General features: G+C 34.3%; 1 protein-coding gene and 1 non-coding gene across 2 annotated transcripts in view; one reads left to right on the forward strand and one right to left on the reverse strand.

Annotated features, from left to right (window-relative positions):
• Window positions 1-17,963, forward strand: part of mtm (phosphatidylinositol-3-phosphate phosphatase) — an 88,210-nt gene that overhangs the window by 51,702 nt on the left and 18,545 nt on the right. The window contains exons 6-8 of the mRNA XM_089099522.1: window positions 1,222-1,388; window positions 10,945-11,075; window positions 14,796-14,971. Coding sequence (XP_088955648.1) covers window positions 1,222-1,388; window positions 10,945-11,075; window positions 14,796-14,971 — 474 coding nt within the window. The remainder of the gene's footprint in view (window positions 1-1,221; window positions 1,389-10,944; window positions 11,076-14,795; window positions 14,972-17,963) is intronic.
• On the reverse strand, window positions 6,226-6,314 carry TRNAI-UAU (transfer RNA isoleucine (anticodon UAU)). Its single transcript is given in 2 exon segments — window positions 6,226-6,261; window positions 6,277-6,314. It is a non-coding gene; the product is annotated as a tRNA-Ile (tRNA).

The raw sequence follows: 17,963 nt of genomic DNA on the forward strand, positions 1-17,963 counted from the left end.
ATTTATTTTCTTATTTATTAATGGAAACATGGTTTTGAAGCCACAGATTTGGGCAATTCAATTTAAAGTCACACTCAACAAAGTCATCCTGGAGGTTTGATCCAATTCACATCCTTTCGCTATTTTGTTCTATGGATATTTTGACCTGTGTTTGGTCACCAATAAAAAATCTGTTCAAGGGTAGCATTTATTCTTTTATTTGTCAATGAGCACAAATGTAAGTGGAATGGACGGCAGCTATCTTAGAATAACTCAGAGATTGGAAATTTTTCGAATAGATAGATTACGCAGTGCGAGACTTGGATAATTTCAAGATAATTCGAGGGCTTATAGTGAATTAGGGAATATATGGTAGATCAGTGATTTTAAAATTGATAGTTTCCAGTTTTAATAAAAACTCACGAGTTAGAAATCGTCATAATGATTGGTTAATCACGTAACAGCCTTGTATGTGGCTAACCAAGGTATTGGTTAACCAATGACTGGTTAACCAAGGTAACAGCCTTGGTTAGTCACATGATCTTAGTCCAAAATATTTTGCCACCCCCTAAGTTTTCATAAATACTTTTACAATATTTTCATTTAAGAATAATGTTTTATTTTGTACTTGCATTGAAAAAGTTGGGAAACCAACAAAACTCCCACCTAGATTTTGTGAAATACAATCCCCCCTCATTTATTTGAACTGGCGCCACTGTGCCTACACGAGTCTGCTGTATCAACTTTTGAATAGTCATTTTGTGTAATCCTCACTAGTAGTTCTCAAAGTAAGCTCTCACTGCGAAAAATATCGCCCTACTCAAGTTTCCCCCCTCTAGATTTCGAAAATACCTTTTGTTTTGGTATTTTTTTTTCAAAAATGTTTTTCTTTTTTACTTTCGTTGAAAAAAAAATGAAAAAGACAACAAAACCGCCCCTTTAGATTTAAAAAAAGAAACGTTTTGGCACCCCCAGCCTCTAATTTCTGTGGATGGACGCCACTGTGCATAAATGACACTGCTGTGAGAAGACAGCTTTTTCTGTTCATGTACGTCAGTATTTCATTTCTGGGTCCCAATGTTTTCGGGGGGGGGGTTGAGGAAACTAAAATAGTAGGCAAAGTTCAATGAGTACATTTAATGTATTATAGGATAATCTGGAAATTTTGGAAAGTACGCCTCTGCTTACGCGCCTGCTCTGAGAGTAAGCCTCTTTCTTACTGCTTGACTCTCTTCATTATAGATTTTATCTTGGATTAATCCAGAGACCCAGGCCAGTATTACACGATGTGCACAGCCAATGATCGGAGTCTCTGGACGTCGGTGCAGGGAAGATGAGCGATATGTTCAGATGATTCTTGATGCCAATGCTCAAGCTCATAAGCTTTTTATTTTAGATGCAAGACCTAGGTATGTGGTAATCATTCTAGAAATTACAATTATTATGATTTATATATTAAAGTAAACCAAAAGAATAGGAAACGGAATGAAAGAAACAGACAACAATAAAATATATATGAAGTAAATATTTGCCCACCAGAGAGCTTAGCTCGATGGGCTAGGAGAAAGCCAGTACTAAACATTGGCAAAATTCCTGCTGATCATCAAATACCGTAAAATGGGAATATTAGGAAGGAAAGGAAAAGAAAACAAGAGCAAGAGAACCAAAAAATTATTTTTTTTAACTTGAAAAATAATCTAAATTAAAAAAGATAGCTCAAAACTTGATTTAAAATTCGAAAGAATTAATATATCACTCATTAAAAGATATATTGGATGTGTATAAGTATAAAACCAGATATGCTGGAAAGTGGAAATACAACTTCCAGTCTTCAGCTAAAACGTGTGTCGTACAGTGCAGCGCCCTTTGAGTTACCACTGACAATGTGTATACATTCGAAGTAAAATGGATAAAATAAATCAAAATGGATAGTGGAAGTAAAATTGGATCGATCATCCAAAACTGGATAAAAGAATGAAAGACTGAAGCACCTTCAGTCGCTGCAGAAGCGTCTTGACGTGGCAGCTATGTCGGTATTCTAGAAGGACACTGCTGATTCTTCTTCCAGAGTGATCCCGCTAGATCCCAGTCAGTTGAGGCAACGAGAATAGATCGTCGCGAACTCACTTCTCAATTTGATAATCGAAGTAAAATGGATAAAATAAATCATAATAGATAGTGGAAGTAAAATTGGATTGATCTTCCAAAAATGGATAAAACCAAAAATGGGTAAAAGAATGAAGGATCGAAGCAGCTTCAGTCACTGCAGAAGCGTCTTGACTTGGCAGCTATGTCGGTATTCTAGAAGGACATTGCTGATTCTTCTTCCAGAGTTATTCCGCTAGGTCCCAGCCAGGGTTGAGGCAACAAGAATAGATCGTTGCGAACTCACTTCTCAATGGATAATCGAAGTAAAATGGATAAAATAAATCAAAATGGATAGTGGAAGTAAAATTGGATCGATCATCCAAAAATGGATAAAAGAATGAAAGACCGAAGCACCTTCAGTCACTGCAGAAGCGTCTTGACTTGGCAGCTATGTTGGTATTCTAGAAGGACATTACTGATTTTTCTTCCAGAGTGATCCCGCTAGATCCCAGCCAGAGTTTAGGCAACGAGAATAGATCGTCGCGAACTCACTTCTCAATAGATAATCCCTGACAGCTAGGTTTATAATGAAAGAAAGTTTAAGAAAGCTAGGCCACAGTTGAGAGATGGTAGACTGCTACTGAAGATTGTGTTTTTGAACGTTGTCTCCGGAAAAACTTTAAAGAAATTAAGACACAAGTCATCTGCGTAATCTAAGTTTAGGAGTGTATACCATGTTCTCCTATAGCTTCTGTCAGGCTTCTTAGGACAAATAAAGAAAAAAAGAGGACACATCATTCTTCCCCTTGTAAAAAGAGGATTTTCGTGGTTGTTCAAATTGGGGGGGGGGGGGCTTTAAGTTTCCTATACATGGTTTTCGACTGTGACGATTCCAATGATATACTCTTCGTTTCTATCCGATTACATCTTCGAGGTTTTCAGGCCCTTTTCCAAAATTCCTGCAAATTTATTATCCAAATAACATTTTACCAATAAAATTAATCGAAATAATAGTTACCATTTTGGAATCAGCTATAAATGGAAATCCTTTCTTAATAGACATTTCTTTATTAAAGCAGCTATCGCTACAACCTTGAATGGATCGCGGTCCATTTAAACGGATATAGGACACAGCCATGCTTAACTCTTCATTACTGGGGTAGAGAGACTAGTGTTCAGAATTTGGAATCCAGATTTTTGTTTTCGCTTTTTGGCACAATTTAAATGCTGATTTCAGAATACTTTTTACGAGGGTTCTTTTGACACCTCTTGGCGGGTGGGGTGAGAGGTTAAATTCTTCCCTCTTAAATGCACGTACGATTACTTATATCTATTTGGTGTCAGTAAGCGCTTACATTGAAAACTGTCCTCCTTTGGGTTCGGTTTCCTACAGGTAAAAGCACATTTTTCTCTCCATAGTAGCTGAATAAATGAAAACTTTGGTGTTTTGTCGATATTAGAAGTAAGGCCTGAGGTGTTCAGCGTCTCGAGCACGCATTTTATGATTTGTTCACCTTTGTGAAATCTGAGTACATAAAACTGTTACATATCACAATGAGAGTCGAGGCCGATCCATTCTCAAAAGGAGATTGTGATTTGGTCACCCATTAGAGATGTGCACACTTACAGCCGGATGATGATGCCACTTTTTGTGAACGTTTTCTGGAATTTTTTTTAGTATCTGGAATTCTTGGTAGAACACCGAGCTGTTTTAAGTCTTAGTTATTGAATAAGGTCATAAATTAGAAATAGGCACGTAATACAAAGAAGCTCCTGATTCAGTCACCCTCAGAATCTGACAATTTATTGTAGATTTTTTGTATAATATACCTTAAATTATTTTTCGCCTGACGAATATTCCTCCCCCTCCTGAAAACCACATTACTATCTGCTTGACGATAATCTTATTCGGTCTTTATATGACTGTATGCGAGGGGTTGCCTACTGTCAAAATCGTTTTCACCAGGTGGCACGAGTCACACCTGGCGGAAGTGCTACCTGAAAAATGATTATTTTCATGAAAAAAAGGATTGAAATTAAGCATAAAAGGTCTTTACTTTATCTTTACTGCATCTTTATCCTTACTACAGAAAAAATAGATTTTCCTATTTGATTAGAATATTATTATATCTTTTTTTCATTTTACATAAAAACGTGAAGAAAACACAGAAACAACATATAATGAAAGACATAAATATTACTTTAATAAAAATATTTATAAACATTCTAAAATTGTTTTTTATAATCAGAAATGACATTATCTCTCAACCTCTTACTTTAGGATTTCCGGATTTCTCTGGTGTGTAACATTTCATCTTTTCTCTCTTCATATTGGGCAATCATCAGATTTATTATATTTTGTTGTTTATTGCAAAATTATCTATTCTAAAATTGTCTTTTTCTAAAAAAAACTTAAAAAATGGTATAAACACAGACATGTAATAATAATTAAAAACATAACTTACATTAGACCTTAGATTCGCCTCTGCCTCTAGAGACACCCAGGACATCAAGAAGGGGCCGTCAATCTTCCCGTAAATTTGCTGCTGCCATTATATTTTTGAGCTGCTTTAGTCTTGGTTATTTAATAAGGTCATTACCTAGAAATAGGCACGTAATGTAAATGGGCTCCTGATTCAGTCACCCTCGAAATCACGATTTGTCCAGAAATGGGGCAAGCCCAGGATGTGCTAGAGGCCACCTACACAAAAATAAACTTGAAAAAGAGTCTCAAGTAATAGCAACATTGCCAAGGAAATTAGGAAAAAGAAATTTCCTATAAACTGTCAAACAATAAGTAGTTGTTTATACAAGAATTAATTACAATTAAATTTCATAATTTTTAGCAATGTTGATCTTTTTGTTGTGATTTTCTTTTCATGATTTTGTAACTACAGGAAGCAAATGAATTATTACATCTATCACAAAAGGCTGACCCATTATGCCAAAACGTAAAAACCTTTGTTAAAAAAAAATATTTTTTTCAATGCTAAAAGGATAATTTTTTTAATGTTTTTACATTGTTAAAAGGAAATTAAAAAGACATTTTTTGTTGTTTTTTTGAAACAGGTCTTTTCGACTGGCTTTTTGCCTGACAAGTACACCCCCCCCCTTCTGAAAAAAAGCTTTGGTATCAAGCATAAAAGGCTTAAAAATCTTAGTTACGCAAAAATATCTTATTCAGTTTGGTCAGGAAATTATTATAAAATATATTTTTTAATTTTGGACTAAGAATGCCTTCATTTGTTGTTTGCCATTTTAGCCTGACGAATACACAACCCTTTATTAAAAACCACTTGCGGATACACCTCTCCTTCTTAAAGCCTGCGAAATAATTACAATTATGGGACGAAAAAAGATATTAAAGTTAAGTGCAAAACGTTAAATTCTTTGTTAGAGAACAAATATTTTTTTTCGTCTTAAAAATAATTCATTCTAAAATAATTTTATTTTTGTGCAATAATCATTTCGACTGGCATTTGCCGTTTATTGCCTCACGAATACACCCCCCCCCTCCTGTAAAGCTTCCTTTGAAGTGATTAATATTATTAAAAAAAAAACATTGGTATCAAAGATAAAAGGCTTAAGTCTATTTTACACAAAAAATATTTTATTCAGTTTGTTCAGTAAATTAATATAAAATTTATTTCTTATTTTTGTACCAAAAACACCTTCAGTTGTTGTTTGCTGTTTTAGCCTGACGAATACACAGTTCTCTCTTAAAAATCACCTGTGCGTACATTTCCCCTTTCTAAAAACCCGCAAAATATTCAGTATAAAACAGGAAAAAATTTATCGAAATTAAGAATTCAAAGTTAAATCTTTATTACAAAAAAAGTAATTAAATAATTTGGTCAAGTTTTTCTTTCTTTTTTCTTTGTCTGTCCATTCTCAGAAGCTAGATAATTATATTAAAAGTTTATTAGTTTGAAACAATCAGAAACCGAATAATTTTACTTTTTTGTTTTTTTGTTTTTTTTATGATTTTCTATTTTTTGATAGATCAACTGTTGTCCTTTATTCAGATAAGTAATTATTAGTTACATCTAATCCTATACAAAATAAGGTCCTTTTTACCGAACTATAAGTAAAAAAAAATTAATTGAAAAAAAATATTCTTACATTTTCTGTTTTTCATTTTAGATTTTCTAAAAAACTTGCTCCAGGTGAGGCTCGAACTCACAACCCCGGCATTACTCTGTACTGTCATATAAGTACCGTGCGCTAACCAATTGCGCCACTGGAGCTTGTTATTGAAAAGAGAACAAATAATGTTTGATGTTCGAAATGTTTTTAAGAAACATTGGCGTCTAAGAGCCTAAGCAATGGATTCAACTTACAAAAATATAGCAGGGAACACAATTTTCAAAATATAGGGGGGGGGGACTTCTTTTTTTTAAATACCGGATCTTTTTCGATATGCCTGCACCACTATTTTAAATTTAGGCCTATTTTTATTCGTTTACGAATATTAAGTTAAAACAAAAAATTGACGTATGGCAAAATGCGTGGAAAATATATAACTTGGGCTATACATTTGTAGATTACGGGGGGAGGGGGGGGGGCAAAGTAAAATGACACAATTTTAGGAATTGTTTAAGAAAGTACGGTCCTTGTTTATTATTCAGAACTCACTCAAGAATTTTGCTCTGCAAGAGCTGACGTATAACTACGTTGTAGGTATATTTCAATTTAATATTTAATATATAGAGTTGGTATTCTGGTTGTTTTAGGTATTTAATATAACGCATTCTGGAGGGGCTGCTTTCCGTAATTCTCTGCTGTAGTTTCCATAATTTTGTTAATAAAGTAATATATTTTCATCATATTTTGATATATTTCATTAATATAATTTCACTTCTTGGGTGTGTTCTGTATAATTAACAAGTACAAGAAGTACTTTATTATTTAGGATTACTTATATCATTTAAAAAAGTGCCTTAATTTATATTACCCCCAATCTTCCTTATTGGACAAATATGTAGCTCAAGATGTTTATTTCTCATGTATTTTGCCATGCGCCACTCTTTTGTTACAACTAAAGATTCGTAAATTGAAGCAACTTAATCGACGAGTAAATAGTATAACGAGAAAGATCTAAAATACCAAAAAAGGTGTTTTTTAATGAATGCCCATTTCCTTCCCCCTTCATCCTACCCTCCTCCTCCAATTGGTGCCACTTAGTCCATGACTGTTTTAGCATCTTTAGTTTCAATTTTTGAAGATCTTGGTGCATGGGCACGAGGTTTATATTCTTTTGGAAGGGTTAGGTTGCAATTATAAAATGTCAAAAAAACGACAATAACGGTATAGACGCCTTTGGATTAGAACCGCGAACTTATTTAATAAAATCTACCCTACGGCAAATTCATTTTGCCGAAAAAAACTCAACACAGGAAATTCTCCATAACAGACTGAGCTAAGTCGTCATTTTTAATTTTTCAGTTGAGTTCCACGTGTCGAAATCAATTACCAAATACACAAATTGCACATGTTAAGTTTCCATTTTAAGTTGACTGGAATCAATTAGCTTTGGTGAGCTCTTCATGTTGAGTTTACTCCTATTCCAGTATACTAGAAGTTAACGCCTACTAATTCTCTACATTGACAAAATATTTTTGGGTGAGGGGGGGCTTCAGGAAAGAGAGCTATTCCCGAAGTGTAGTTTATGGGCACTACTACTACTAACAGCTCACCGAAACACTAAGCCGCCTGAGGCCAACACAGCTTCGCACGCTCCTCCTCCATCCCATCTATTCAAAGTCTTCCTTTTAACACCCTCCCACGAAGTTCCAATTTCCTTTAAATCTTTCTTTGTGACGTCCGCCCCCCCCCAGACGAGGACGACCTGCTTTCCTTTTAGCCCTAGACAATTGGCCGAAAAGAACAATCTTCGGCAATCTGTCATCCTTCATCCGCACAACGTGCCTAGCCGTCTCAACCTTTCTTTCATTATAACCCTAGAGAGCGGTATTGAACCACATTTTTCGTGCAGTCTATTGTTTGAAATACGGTCAGTCAGTCGGATACCCAGAACAATCCTTAAGTAATTTCTCTGGAAAACACCTAGCAAATCTTCATCCGCTTTCGGAGCCCCCATGTTTCAGAGCCATATTTGACCACAGTCATCGCTGTAGCTTCTAATGTTCTAATCTTGATTTGCAGACTTATCTTCCTATTTCTCCAAACTTTTTTTAATTGTGAAAAAACATCCTGAGCCTTGGCTATTCTACTCTTAACATCTTCACTGCTTCCACCATCTTTACTAATAATACTACCAAGGTAAGGGAAACTGCCCACCTGATCAATGTTTTCATTACCCAACGTCACCTTTTCATAAATACTTTCTAAGACCACACTGGCTATACATGACATATGAAGCTAAGAGAGAAAAGGAAACAATAAATGAAACATAAAACCAAAAAAGGTGAGAAAACGAGGATTTTGTCAGCCAGTGGCAAAAAATCCTCGTTTTCTCATCCTTTTTTGGTTTTATTTTTTATTTATTATTTCCTTTCCTCTCTTAGCTTCAAATGTCACCTTTTCACCTTCACTTAGTCATAATCTTTGCGCGTTAGCCCTTGTAACGTTAGTTTGCTAACCCATTCCAGCTTCCTGAACTTATAAGACTCTAAACGTTCAATTATTCTGCTCACAATTTCATCTGAGATGCATATGTTATCAGCAAGATCTACATCCAGGAGTGTTTTTCCTTCTCATTTGATTCCGCGGTCTCCCACTGTCTTCCCTGAGTTCTTTAAGACAAAGTCCATTAAAATAATCCATATAAAGGGGGAATAGAACACAGCCCTGCTTAACTCCTGATTTAATACAAAACCAGCTGCTAACCTCATTTCCTACCTTAACTGCAGCAGTGTTATTCTCGTACATAGCACTAATCCCTTTAATGTATTTGTCTGGTATATCATACAAGGATAAAACCTTTACTAAAGATCTTCTATCAATAGAATCAAACGCTTGCTCATAATCACTAAAACTGAGGACCAAAGGTGTTTGACAACTCAGGCACTTCTCAATTATTAACCTAAGAGTGAAAATTTGGTCTACGGCATCTCTCAGTCTAAAAAGTATCATGTTACTAAGTAATTTGCTATCTACAGAGACCAGACTAATTCCTCGATAATTACAACACTCACTCTTATCACTTTTCTTATAAAGTTTAAGATTTTCCTAAAATCGTTCGGTACTTCCCCTTTTTCAAAAAGTCATATTCATAATCTTCAGTAACTTATTTCTAACCTCAGAGCCACCATATTTAAGAAACTTATTCACCACACTATCAATACCTGGAGCCTTATTATTTTTTAATACTTTTAGTACTGTCGCTAATTCTTCCTCACAATACAAATCATAATTCACATCCAAGGTATCACAAACTTTTTCATTTTCCTCTATATATTTTCCTGCAACTCTATCTTGGTTTAGGAAATTCTCAAAATGTTCTGCTCATCTATCTTTAATTCGTTCCTTATCACTAATTGTGGCCCCGTTCCTATCTTTAACTGGGACAAGTCCAGATTGACTGCATCCTCTCAATTTATTAACATGCCAGTACAATATTTTACTATTATGCCGTCTAGCTGCATCTTCCAGATCCTCGGCCTCCTGACCTCCACTTCACACCTCCTAATGCACTGAGTCCCCACGAAAAACACTGGAAAGGCCTTAACAGAGGCTGAAAATATTAACTATCCGCAAATTGGTACCTAATAAATTTGAAATCATAAAAATTTGGTAAAAATTCTTGTCTCCTCTCCCCTACATTTTCGTGAATTGGTTCCCCTGGTGAGGATCAGTTCCACACAGAGAATTTTGGGAATGAATATGACCTCCTATGCCTCATGGAATAGACCCATGATTTTTGAACGACCTAACGACTTTTATTAAGCTGTCTATTGACACATACTTTTGTCATTTGAAGGCCGAGTATACTATAAGTTCATTATTGGTTTGTTTTCTTATTAATTATACAGGCCGTTTATTTTAAAATTACTATCGTTAGTAAAAAATATCGGTTTTTTTCAAATATATAATTATTAAAAGGGAGACGATTTCCCCGTTCATATAGCAATTTCTGTTCGTTTAGAGTTTGAGTTGAATAGCAGTTTTATTTTTGGCACATTGTAAGTTAATGATTGATTTCATGTTTATTAAATCTAATATCTGTTTCTTTTAACTCCTAGTTCATTGTACGTTATAATTTCTGGTACTTACTATTGCCACCACACTCAAGAAGTGAAGTTAGGTTAATCCTAATGATAGATACCAAAATATGATGAAAATATAATACTTTAGTAACAAAATTATGGAAACTACAACAAAGAATTACAGAAAGCAGACCGGCCAGAACGCATTATATTATAAACCTAACCCAACCAATTCTATATATTAAGTATTTAATTAAAATATGCCTGCATAGTAGTTTACCTTTCTCAGGCTAAGCTAATTATCTCCGATTGCACACAGAGAAACCGATTTTGCAACAGATCAGGAACAACAGTTTGGTCGATATCATACGTAGGTACCTAATTTCTGTTAGTTTTTTTTTGCTCTGCTCAAGACATAGCTCCGCTCTTTACTTTTGTTTTAAAAAACATGTTTTTTTTAATGTAATAAACGCCAAGTTTCCCCAAGTCTCTCAAAGATTATAAGATTTATTATAAAAATAATCTTATATTAATCTTCTGTATACCCCCTTCCCCCTGGATACTGCCTTAATTATCAGTTTATTGTATTCCCGGCTGTATACTTTCAGCCACAGGTCGAATGTGAATCTATTGAATTTAATCGATTTTAATTAAACTTGATCGATTTTATTAACTTATTTATCTTGTTGATTCCACTTATTGATTTTAGTGTGAACGCTGTTGCCAATAAAGCTAGAGGTGGAGGGTACGAAACGGATGACTGTTACCCAAATGCGGAATTAGTGTTTCTTGATATTCACAACATACACGTAATGAGAGAATCCCTACGGAAACTAAAAGGTAGGCTATGCAATGTTTTACGTATAGAAGATTTTTCAACTGCCGATTTATTTATAATAAAAATTTAATAATGTTTAAAAATTTCAACCAAGATGGCGAACGTCAAATTGTGGGGGATTAGTAATAGTGTTTTGTAACACCTAAATAACATGGAGGGAGGACTAGTATGTACAATAGAAAAAGAAATAAGCTACCGTTTTAAATGTGTGGATTCATAGAGGAATTGATGAATCAGCATGTTTAATAAATTGTTAACCTACCAATGGTAAATGGTAATAAATGAAATAATAAATGGAGCGTTCATTGTCTTAATTAAAAGTTTTAGTCGTTAAAGTGTTTTCGATCAATTTAAATTGTATGCGTATTGCACCTCTTTGGACACATTACAAACTCCAGGGAAATTAGAGTTACCCTGGACAAGGCCCAAGGCTTGGATGGAGATTTTTCAGTCTACTTAAATCAAATTTAAACCTTAAGAAATTATCCAGCCATACTACTTCTACCACCACTACCGCTCCTGCTCCTTCTATGACTACTGATGCTACTGTTCCTTACCGCTTCCACCCTTAATACCCAACTTCTTTTACCTGACTGTCCATACTCCTGCCATGACTACCCAAACTCTTCCATGATTATTCCAGAAACGACTATCCTCATGACAATTACTCCTACCATGCTTGCTCCCTTCCGCTGATGACTCCTGCGATGACTGCCGCAACGGTGTTGCTAATATTAATTAGTATCAATAGTTAATAAAAATTCAGTTAATAAAAGTTAATAAAAAATAAAATAAGTAAATAGTTAATAAAAGTATCAATAGTAGATAATTTCGGAGACCACACTGCCTTTCCATGACGATAAATAAAAGTTCAAATAGGGATGAAATCCTTTTAATAGACAGTGTTTCACAAACAGTGATAGAAATGCACAAAAATACCAGATATTTCGGTCACATATGAAGTGACCGTCATCAGTAGTAAAACTAAACTAAAACAATTTAAAACAATAGTTTATATACAATTCGGTTCATTAGCGTTCAATGATATAACACTTGGACAAAGGTCAACAACATTGGGCGAATTGAACTTATATTTAGTATCAATAGTTAATAAAAATAAAAATGGCTAATACAAATTCTCCTCAAACATCACTACTGTTAATGCATGGAAGTTATGTTAGTTAAAAAAAAAAAAAAAAAAAAAAAAAAAATGGAAATCGCCCAAACGAACAGAAACTAGCCTAAGATGATTTCAAGTGTAAAACAAAGAAACATTACCACGGTTCAGCTCTTCTTGGCATCCACCCTATGGGCTTAAGCTTTATAGAAGGGTTTTATGTCTAACCCACAGAGAAAATCTCAATTTGTGTATTAGTACTATATTTGTGTTTGTTTTTCGTTAGCAGTTGGTTCAAAATTCAAATTAGAGCTAATTTTGAAAAAAAAAACTTAATAATTATTTTGATAAATCGTCACATCTATTACAAGCTGTACTGCAAAGCAGGTGTACATCAGCCGTTCAAATTCTACTGTTTACAGTAAGTGAATAAAGTTATGGAAGAATTATTGTCTATGGTACCTTGCGATGACGTAGTGGTATGAACCTCGCACCTTAACCGACGGTTGTCAGGTTCAAACACTCGTGTCGTAAGGAATTCTGAAAATATCTTAATATCTTTAATTTTTTCATAATTATAGCTTAACCGTTAAGCAAATTTTGGTTGAAAACTAAAATTTATTTAACTTATTTATATAAAACTTATTTAAAACTTTTTTTCAGGTATTTTCCGCGTTTCAATTCAAATGTAGAATTGCTTTTAAGAACACTTTAGATATTTTTGCTTTTTATATCAATATCTTAGACATTTTGAACTGAGATTAATTTTGCAAAACATACTAACGGATTTTGACGTCGTAGCTTTCACATATACGGCAATGATCAGTATTAGCTAAGGTTATGATGTCATTCATCATCTTGAATACAAAAATCGAGTGTTTCGTAGATGTAGAAATTTCCTTTTAAAAGAACCCTTAAACATGATTCTATGATGTTGCAGTGCCCAGCTAGCTGCCAAGGAAAAAAAAGGACTAATTCGATCCTTAAACATGATTCTATGATGTTGCAGTGCCCAGCTAGCTGCCAAGAAAAAAAAAAGACTAATTCGATCCTTAAACATGATTCTATGATGTTGCAGTGCCCAGCTAGCTGCCAAGGAAAAAAAAAGACTAATTCGAACCTTAAAAATGATTCTATGATGTTGCAGTGCCCAGCTAGCTGCCAAGAAAAAAAAAAGGACTAATTCGATCCTTAAACATGATTCTATGATGTTGCAGTGCCCAGCTAGCTGCCAAGAAAAAAAAATGACTAATTCGATCCTTAAACATGATTCTATGATGTTGCAGTGCCCAGCTAGCTGCCAAGGAAAAAAAAGGACTAATTCGATATAGAATTTAAAGAGCCACACCTTCTCAAGCGGTTTGGTGCCATTTGTTTTCATCTTTTTGCTTATTCCCCCCCCCCCCGCCCTTCATTTTTCTTTTCAACTTTGGCACCCACTATTGGTAAAAACTGCGTTACTGCATATGGCTATTTTCATTGAAAATTTAATTTCCCAAAATTTAAGATATGCATGGTTTTGTATGTATTTACCGAATAAACAATTAAATATCAGTCTCACTGTCCTTAACACTTTAAAATAGAAAATCAAGGTTATCTTGACTGTGGTATTTTCAATCGCTGTATGCCACAAAACATAAATTTTCCACTCCAGAAACATAGAAAATATATTTCGGGTTTTCAACAGTCATTAACGGACACATTAGTAAAATAGTATTTATTCTCAGCCCTCCAGTATTATTTATAAGCAATATTTGAATCTGACGTCCTAATCCCCTCTATTTATAGCCAAATGCTAGGGTATCATGGAGCTTGAAAGCAAAGACATGCTTGGAGTATTTTTTCTTTTTTATTAGAACATATAAAAATATCAAAATACTATTCAAACTTCCTATTTTAGACTGGCCGCCCATTATGTATGGATAACGGAGAGGCAGACATTTTACTCATAAGAATGTTATGACTAAAATTATTTCTATTCCTTTTGCTTACTTAATATTTTATGCAAACGAATCAATCAGGATTTGCGATACGTAAGGTCTATTAATGTGAGGTTTTTTAGGATCATGTGTTTATTGATGCTTATAATGATGACGTTTTTATGAGGTATTATGATTTTTATGGATAAAGACAAGAATTTTCAAAGGCTTGAACATAGCAAATGTGTTTACCAAATGTATTTATTTTAGAGATCTGTTTGCCCTTAATTGATGACGCTCGATGGCTCTCAAATTTAGAATCAACTCACTTGCTTGAACATATCAAATGTGTTTATCCAATTTATTTATTTTAGAGATCTGTTTTCCCTTAATTGATGACGCTAGATGGCTCTCAAATTTAGAATAAACTCACTGGCTTGAACATATCAAATGTGTTTATCAAATGTATTTATTTTAGAGATCTGTTTTCCCTTAATTGATGACGCTCGATGGCTCTCAAATTTAGAATCAACTCACTGGCTTGAACATATCAAATGTGTTTATCAAATGTATTTATTTTAGAGATCTGTTTTCCCTTAATTGATGACGCTAGGTGGCTCTCAAATTTAGAATTAGCTCACTGGCTTGAACTTATCAAATGTGTTTATCAAATATATTTATTTTAGAGATCTGTTTTCCCTTAATTGATGACGCTAGATGGCTCTCAAATTTAGAATCAACTCACTGGCTTGAACATATCAAATGTGTTTTAGCTGGGGCTGTTCGTGTGGTTGACAAGGTTGAAAATAATAGAACATCTGTAATGATTCATTGCTCCGATGGCTGGGACAGAACGGCGCAGGTAAGAAGTTAGTTCAAACAGAGGCGTCGATTCGCAAGGGGGGGGGGGGCAAAATTTTTTTTCAAATACTAGGGGGACAACTTTGTGGTTTGATGGACATTTTTCAATCAAAATACCAAAAAAGGTATTTTTCAATGAAAATACCAAAAAAGGTTATTTTTCGGAATTTAGGTAGAAACGTCAATTCACGAAAATGTGGGGTAGGGGCGAAGTCTATTTCTATAATTTAGGGGGGGATTTGTTGTTTTATTGATTTTATTCAATCAAATACTAAAAACAAGTTTTTTCAGTGCAAATGCCAAAAAAGTGATTTTTCAAAATTCAGGTTGGGACGTTTGTTCACGAAAATGTGTAGGAGGGATGAAATGTGTTTCCAAAATATAGGGGTTCAACTTCGGTGTTTTATCGATTACTTTTTAATGATATAACCAAAAAAGTGGCAGTTTTCAATGAAATTACCAAAAAAAGCTGCTTCTTTTTAAAGTCTGGTGGAGTACAATTGCCCTCCTTTCACCCTCATTTGAATTACCGGAATAAAAATGAATAAATTTGGTGAATCCTTGTTTAATGGACACAATTTATCTAGAACAAAGAAATGCAATGTTTAGTTTCTAGTGTTGGGATAATATAGATAGTGGTTAAATATACATTGATCACGACTGGCAATAAAACAATTGCCATCTATATTAGAATATTCACCCTATATACATTGAATACCTTCGGGACAAATATTGGAATAATCTGAAAAAGTTCCAACGTAAGTAATCCATTTAGAGCAGAGACATACAAAGGGTGGTTTCAAATGTGGGCAGAATATAGATGCCGTTTAAACGTATATTGAATCTTAAACTTTAAAACTTTCTCTCATGCTGATCATGGTCTGCGTTGCGCAGGTACCGACCTCCTGATTCGGTACCTTTCAGCCAGGAGTGCAATGCGTGGCTGGGGACAAATCATCCGACGCTCCTGTGTTTTCCCCTCAGATTTCTCCAGGTACCCATTAAGAGCTGGGTAGACTCCGGCTGGGATTACAAGGTCACACCATTGACCCCCGTCCCAAACCAAATAACTAGTGACACTAGGACTCGAACCCACTCCTCAGGGTTTCAAATATACTTTGGGAACTTTATATTTATATCGTGGATATTGTAGATACCTACTGCCATCTGTTTTCGTGCCTGCTTTTAAACTCTTGCAGGCTCAAAAATTGCCTAGTTAAGAGACGATATTTGCTATCTGAAGCATTGTATTTTTGCTTCAGTAGATCATAGATATACTTTTTGAGTTAAATTCATCATCCATGGTTTTCTGTGTTTCTGTATAGCAGCGGTGTATCGGCGCTTGTCGCCTTATCATTGTTTAATCCGTTTGTTTTGTTAATGTTTTTTGTTGTTTTTGCTCTTTTTTTCTGTTTTTGCCCGCCATCTATCTTTTAGATGTATTTTGGTTACAATAAATATTTGTATAATGTCATAATGGGTGTTTGCCTGTTTTATTCACCTCTAAATATAATTTTTACCAAAATCAGTTTTTTTTTTATCGCTTACACTCATTTCTGAAATTGTGATTAATTCAGGTGCTTAACTCTAAAATATCAATATAATTTATATTGAGGGGTGTATGATACCAGACAAAATATGTTTCATTTTTTACGCATGTTCTAAACATCATTCAACCTGATCCAACCTCTGTGGGAGGAAAGGGGGGTTAACTTTTGTCATCTTGATTCAGTCTTTGCTCTAATTTCCCTGTAAACAAAAAGTTTTGAAATAAATTCACCAGCTATGGTTTTTTGTGTTTTAGTATTGACTAATGGAATTGGTTGATAATCTCCAGAAACCTCCTTGGTACTTGTCCATTATTCAGAACACACCCAAGCTGATTCAATTTACAGGTACACAGGTTGGAACAACTGAGACGAATTGGAAGATAGATATGATATATATAATTTGGGCTATATATTTGCGCATTAGGGGGAGGAGAAGGGGATTAAGCATAGCGGGGCCACATGCAAATTGTAACCTAACCTAACCAAATACCAACTCTATGTATTAAATACTTAATTAAAATATACCTAGAACATAGTTTTTCCACTTAGCTTAAGCTAATTATCTCCGAATGTAGAAACTTGAACCGGTTTTGTCAGATCTTGCAGATCGAAATTCCTAGATGTGTTCGGAATAATGGACAGGTACCGCCTTTTTCTTTATTTATCCTTATTACCGACACAATATTCAAAGCATAAATTTAGAAATACTGTCTTTGTTATTATTTTGCATGTAATTGTCAATTTATATGCTGGTGTATCAATTGTCATTTACTTTATAAATTTGTAAATTAATTTACTATATTAATATAATATTTATTAATATAATTTGATATTATATTAATACAAATTTACAAATTGATCCATGGGCTAAATTAGAACCACATTTGTAGTTTCTTTAAGTGCCTAAGTTATAATGTTTTACTGTTCTTTACTCATTTAATTCTTTGAAAAAACTTTCTTGGTGGAAGTACAATAACCTTAATTTCACTTCCCTTTGACTAATATGAAAATATAGACACGCCCTTTCGTTTTGGACACGACGATATTAGCTAATATCGGTTTGTTTAAAGCGAATTGATTTACGCTGGTTTGATACTACACGCCAATAAATGGGGTCAATTTGATTCCTTTTTTGCTTTTATTTAGCTTATTTATTTTCAGTTAGTTGTCAAATAGCTGTTGTACAGTGCAGTTGCTAATTAAATGGGAATGTTTCGATATAGGTATATGAGATTTGTTTTCTCAAATGTGGGGGGAATAGAGAATGTGCGCTTACGGTTTGGGCAACCTTAAGGGGATTTTCACCTCCGATGTGTTGTATTTTCAATCTGGAAGAACTCCGAGGTTTCTATATCGCAGATAGAGAGGGGTAATCTTCTTCAGGTTTAACTTGTTGTTGAACAGGTTTAACTTAACAATTTGTTACTGATGTTAGTAATTCCG

Source organism: Artemia sp. Qi Xiang Cuo, chromosome 13, assembly GCF_049724085.1.
Source record: "Artemia sp. Qi Xiang Cuo chromosome 13, ASM4972408v1, whole genome shotgun sequence".
NCBI classification, from domain to species: domain Eukaryota; kingdom Metazoa; phylum Arthropoda; class Branchiopoda; order Anostraca; family Artemiidae; genus Artemia; species Artemia sp. Qi Xiang Cuo.